The sequence below is a fragment of the Cryptomeria japonica genome, chromosome 3 (genome assembly GCF_030272615.1).
Source record: "Cryptomeria japonica chromosome 3, Sugi_1.0, whole genome shotgun sequence".
Classification (NCBI taxonomy): domain Eukaryota; kingdom Viridiplantae; phylum Streptophyta; class Pinopsida; order Cupressales; family Cupressaceae; genus Cryptomeria; species Cryptomeria japonica.
This window is the reverse complement of record NC_081407.1, coordinates 692107930-692113798: the sequence shown is the minus strand read 5'-3', so window position 1 is coordinate 692113798 and position 5869 is coordinate 692107930. Positions and strand designations below refer to the sequence as shown.

The following is a 5869-nucleotide window of genomic DNA, read 5'->3' as shown; positions in this document are numbered from 1 at the left end:
GTGGGCGGAATAAAGATATAAAAAAAAATCACGGTTTTGTTTGAAAATTAAAATGGCGTGGAAGAGATTTTAAATAGGTGTGTTAAAATTCAACCGCCCTACAAGAGGAAGTGATTTCCTTGTTGATTTTGTATAATAAAGATGCCATTTTGAATATTAAGGGGGCTAGAAAGAGATTTTAAATAGTTAGATTTTAAATAGGGTGTGTTGAAATCCAATGCAAGTGGATGTGGGTTCCTTGTCGACTTTGTATGAAAAAGATGTAATTTTGTATGTCTTGATGATTTTGTATGATAAAATATCATTTTGAAAATTAAGGGGGTTAGAAAGAGAGTTTAAATAGGGTGTGTTAAAACCCAACAGTGTTACAAGTGAATGTGGGTCCTCAATTGATTTTACAGGATAAAGATGTGATTTTTATATTATATCTTAGACATTAGACATATCCTAAGAAAAATAACCATATCCAAACAAACATAAATATCTATAGAAAAATATAAGACAAAATGAAATAAATGTGAAGATAAATGCTTGGATACATCCTTCAAAACATTAAATTCTCAAGTTGCTTCCTTCCTAATTTTGACAAGGATCCCTGGCTCACAACATTAAATGACAACCAATCAGATGAAGTCAAGTCATGGTAATAGGTGGGACGGGCGGCACACCGTGAAAAATTACAAATGAGTGGACCAACATACCTTCTCAGAAAAATCGGTGCCAATCAGGACAAACCAATAAAACATCTGTGAACAGAGAAAAACTTTTAAATAAATAGACCAACACACCTTGTAAAACACGGTGGTGCCTAATCGGTACAAACCCTTTCCAAAAACGTAAAAACAAATTTCTTTTGGAAACAGAGGAAATCATCAGAATATTTTGTCAATTTGTAAAAGATTGCCGGTCTTTACAAGAAAGAAAACTCTACCAAACACCCAACCCACAGTTGACTCTAAAATGCAAGTCTAAAGTTCTGTATAATACGAGGAGAGAAGAACAATTGAATGGCATTTAAGAGAATGTAGAGTTAAAAGGCCTGCTGCAATTCTTCCTCATTTAGACCATTTTGTGAGAGTTCTGAATCATGGGTATGCCTAATCGATTCCTGCTCTTCAATTCAAGCTCAAAGTTGCCCTATTCCGTTAAAAGTTCATTAGTTTCAGCCCTTCTTTGCCTACTGTTGATCCTGGAAACTACTGTAAAGGCTGAAGAGCATGATGAATTGTACGCAAAATACTGCAAGGAATTCGTTCCTGCGTCAAATCCAGTGCAGGATGATTTTATTCCACTTTATAGTCAACTACAGGCTTTGGGGTTTGGCCAGGCTCGTTACGACGGTGGGGAATCCTTGTTCAATAGCACCGCTTACAGTTGGAATCCCCAATCGAAATATGTTTCTTTTTCTGTGCCCAGTGCGCTGAAAACCGATCAGGAAGGGGTGTTCAAGATCTCGGGGCTATTGAATTTTCGGAGCAGAAGGTTCTCGATTCCTCTTGGTGATAGAGGGTCTCGGAAGCCCTTTGGAAGGACTCGCCTGCCTAAAGTTAGCCCGAGGATTGGTGGTTTTACCGTCTCTGCAGATGGTTTCTGGTCGAATTTGACGCACAGAGTTTGTTTGATCGGATCTGGTTACAGGTACTGGTTTAATCACTCTACCAATGTTTTTCCTGTTGCTATTAAGTTTTCTTATCCTGGAACTAGTACAATTCTTAATAGTTTGATCACTGGGACCGTGGAGAGCATAGAGAAAGAAATTAACTTCAATCCCATACGGATAATTGGGGTTTATGATGGGGTTTATGAGTATACTAAGCTTGAGGATGCCAAGAGAGTTTGTTCTGGTAGGACACCTGATGTTTTGGATGCCAATATAGATGTTTTGAGGGGGGAACTATCTGTTGCTAAGGGTGGTGATATTTGTGAGTGGTACTGGCTGAAAGAGTTGCTTGAGTTGAAGTGGAATGGTTCTTGCAGTGGGAGTGATTGTAGTCCGTTTAATGTGAATGATAAAAAATCGATGCCTAATGATATGCTTATTCAGCATATGCAGTGTGGTAATGAAGGGAAAGTGCATGGGATTTTTGGGTTTTCTGCTTCTTGGAATCCAATTAGGTATGTGCTTCCAGAGAATATTTTGATTGGGGAAGGGCAGTGGGATGAGGAAAGGGGACAGTTGTGTATGGTGGCCTGCAGGATTATGGATACAGGAAGAAATCCAACGGAAAAGGATTGTGGCATCAGCATTTCAATGCAGTTTCCTGTGACTTTCACTGTCGTAAGTAGTTATATGGTTATGGGTCATGTGCAAAGTGATAAGAAGGTGGATGACCCCATGTATTTTAAAGATTTCACTTTTAGAGGACCTTCTGCAATGAATGGAAATTTGAGAGGTTACAGAAGCTTGCCCGGATTGAAATACGAGTACACAAAACTTGATCTGGTGAAAGAGAAGTGCAGTAAATTTTTCACGGACAGGAAGAAATCTCTACAAAAGAAATCAGGACGAAAGTATCCAGATGGAAACATCTTTAGTGATCTAGGTTTTGATGCTTCCATCCAGGACTCTGACAAGCAGAAAAGGTATGGCTCAGTATATCCCTTTACTATTGGAAATAATTTGGTTGATGGTGGACTGCCAAATGTTAGCTACAAACAGTTGAATGTTAGCTACAGACAGTTGAATGTCAGTTTCAATTTACAATTTTGGCAACCCATTCGATACACCCCAAATGGAGTTTCTGCCAAGCCTTCAGCTCAAGAAATGTACTCTATATCAGCTGAGGGCATCTATGAACCTCAAACAGGAGCACTCTGTATGATTGGATGTCGCCATGTCAGTTCCCTGGTAAATGGCTCTGATGGAGATATGGATTGTGAAATTCTTATAGATGTGGAATATGCTCCCACAAATCCAGAGTATTCTTCCAAAGAACATCTTAGGGGCAATATCAGAAGTCTCAGGAAGGAGAATGATACTCTTTATTTTAAGCCAATGAAATTGTCCTCAAACAACGTGTACAGAAGACAGGCAAGTGGAGCCATCTGGAGAAAGGATTTGGAAATCATCATGGGCCTTATTTCACTCTCATTTACAGCTCTTTTTATCATAGCCCAACTCTTATACATAAGGAAGCATTCCAATTCATTGCCGTTTGTTTCTTTGTTGATGCTCACTGTGCTCACCTTGGGACATATGATCCCTTTGGTGCTCAACTTTGAAGCACTTTTCATGAACCAGAAAGACAGGAATGTCATACAGTTAAGTGGAGGGTGGGTAGAAGTGAATGAAGTGGTTGTTAGAGTAATGACAATGGCTGCATTTTTGTTGCAACTTCGTCTTCTTCAGCTAGCCTGGACTGCTAGACATAACGCAGCAGGTGAAAAGAGTGCATGGTTCTGGGAGAAAAAGGTTTTATATTTTTGTCTGCCTTTGTATGCACTGGGAGCTCTAATAGCTTCTCTTGTGCATTGGATGGGGCAATCAAACTCTTCGAGTGTGCACTTCTTACAAAGACATGCCCATCATTCTCTCTGGGAAGACTTTAGATCGTATGCAGGCCTCATCCTTGATGGCTTCTTGCTACCACAAATCTTGGGAAACCTTTTTTGGGATATAAGGGAGACAGTATTGGTGCCCTACTTTTACATTGGAATAACAGTGGTACGGTCCATGCCACATGTGTATGATGCATACCGTGTTATTCGGTATATACCAGAGTACAGCAGTTCTTATTTTTATGCCAATCCAGTTTGGGACTTTTACTCAACTGCCTGGGATATTGTGATTCCATGTGGAGCACTTCTCCTTGCGCTTCTTGTTTTTCTGCAGCAAAGGTTTGGAGGTAGATGCATAATTCCACAGAGATTCAGAGACCATCTTGAGTACCAGAAAATTCCTATTGTTGAAGGGCAATGATGGGTGGAATACTGTGCACCTGATCAAGATTACACACCGACCTTTTGAATTTTACCGTATAGCATACAATAGGACCGAATATAAGGGATTTTTAGTTATTAATGTGTGTTTTTACCAGAGCTTTGTGATCTTGTAGGCACTTGTATGTTACTATGTTTTAGTTTCCCGCTTAATCCTAGGCCATAGGCGATCAACAGTTACCCACTAATCCATAGGCAACCAACATCTCTGTTGATGAAATAGGATGTGAACACTGTTCAACTGAAATATATGCATTGATGGTGCAAAAATTGTTTTGTGAGACCATGCCTTTGACTCAAGGTCGCTGCACCAGCATTTTTTGTTTTACATTATCAACGTTTTCCATATGTAATCAATGAAGCATGTTTTCGCTTTCCTTTAAATGCCATATCTCTGCTACTTAAGTGAGCTTTTACTGTCCATTGAGTAAATTGATTTATATGAGTGACTATAAATTTAGTTCTTGGAAGGTTTGAAATTTCAGAATTCAAAATCTACTGCAGTGTCTTAACGGTGCAGAAGTATTGAACAGCTATTGGTTTACCTTGCAATTATCTTGAAGAGCTTTCACTCGAGTAAATATTTGACTGCTAGGTTCTTTTCTAAGCATGGAAGACCTGAATAACCTCTGTGACAAGGAACACAAGGCAATAGATTAAATGTGTTATTATCTTCTTCTGTACACCCGAGGGAGTATCCTATTTTAATCTTGTCTACTCAGTGAACTATGTACAGGTATCTGTCCTCGTTTATCCTGTGCTCCCGAGGGAGTAACCTATTTTAATCTTGTCTATTTAGTGGACTATGTACAGGAATCTACCCTCGTTTATTCTTTTTGTTTAACAGTAGTGTTCTGAGTTTTTGATTGTGTATGATTGAGAGACTGCTCTCAGATGGTATACCCACAACTCTCTCTCTATATATATATTATGCACATTTTATGTCTCTGAATATACGTGTAGACATTTTTATCCAACACAAACACATAGAGAAAAGAGGACTTGTAGAACAGGTATCAAAGAAAAAATTGTTTCCTTCTAAACATTAATTTGAGTGTTGCAATATTTAAATGCACTCTCTTCATAATATCAAAATGCCACCAAAGGCAATTACTAAAGAAAAATCCTTAAAGAAATTGTAGTGAATTTTTTCTATTTGACATTTGTTGTGATTTTTTTTCTACCAAACATTTGTAATGTAAGGTACTATTAAATGCAATCACTAAGACAAACACTCATTTAAGAAAGAGCATGCGAAGATTTAAGACGTTTTGAGAAAACATCTGCATTCTCAAATATTCGAAACAAAACACCTGCAATATATTTCACTAAAACAAATTATCGAAATAAAAAATTTCTTAAGAAAAATATACATTAAGTAAAAAATTCTACGAAAACACTTGTACCCCAAATTCAAGAAACAAAACTTTTACAACTAAATTTTTTTCTAACAAAATACTTAAAGATCACTTAATCTTCTAAGATAAAAATTCAATAAAAGAAAATATCTCCTTATATTAATTAGATTAAGGATTAATCTTCTAAGAAAAAAATTCAATAAAAGAAAATATCTCATTATCTTAATTAGATTAAGGAAACCTTGCCAATGACACTTTAAAGAGCTATTAACTTTGCATTCCTAGCATATACATTTGAAGAGGAAGAAAAAGAGACTACCATTGAACCGAAGCATAATCATTAAACAAGCAATGCAAAAAGATTCAAATATCAGATTTTGGTGTTCTATTTAACTATGGTAAATTTTTGTTCAGATTTTGGTGTTCTATTTAACCATGGTGAGTTTTTGTATCAACAACTTTAAATAATGAAAACCACAATTAAAATATATCATAGTAAAAACCATTCAAATCTATTCGCAATCTCATCAAAAGAAGATACAACCTTAATACTTAAAAAAGCACATCTCACT

At 36.9% G+C, this 5869-nt stretch overlaps 1 protein-coding gene across 1 annotated transcript; it reads left to right on the top strand.

The window, feature by feature from the left end:
* The first annotated feature begins 879 nt into the window (after positions 1–879).
* LOC131078356 (uncharacterized) lies at positions 880–4355 on the top strand. The gene has a single exon (XM_058016029.2). The coding sequence runs from the start codon at positions 1088–1090 to the stop codon at positions 3917–3919; it is 2832 nt and encodes a 943-aa protein (XP_057872012.2). The 5' UTR covers positions 880–1087; the 3' UTR covers positions 3920–4355.
* Positions 4356–5869: the final 1514 nt, after the last annotated feature.

Bases quoted from the DNA above. Each gene is read 5' to 3' on its own strand.
- LOC131078356 (XM_058016029.2), top strand. From the start codon at position 1,088: ATGGGTATGCCTAATCGATTCCTGCTCTTCAATTCAAGCTCAAAGTTG.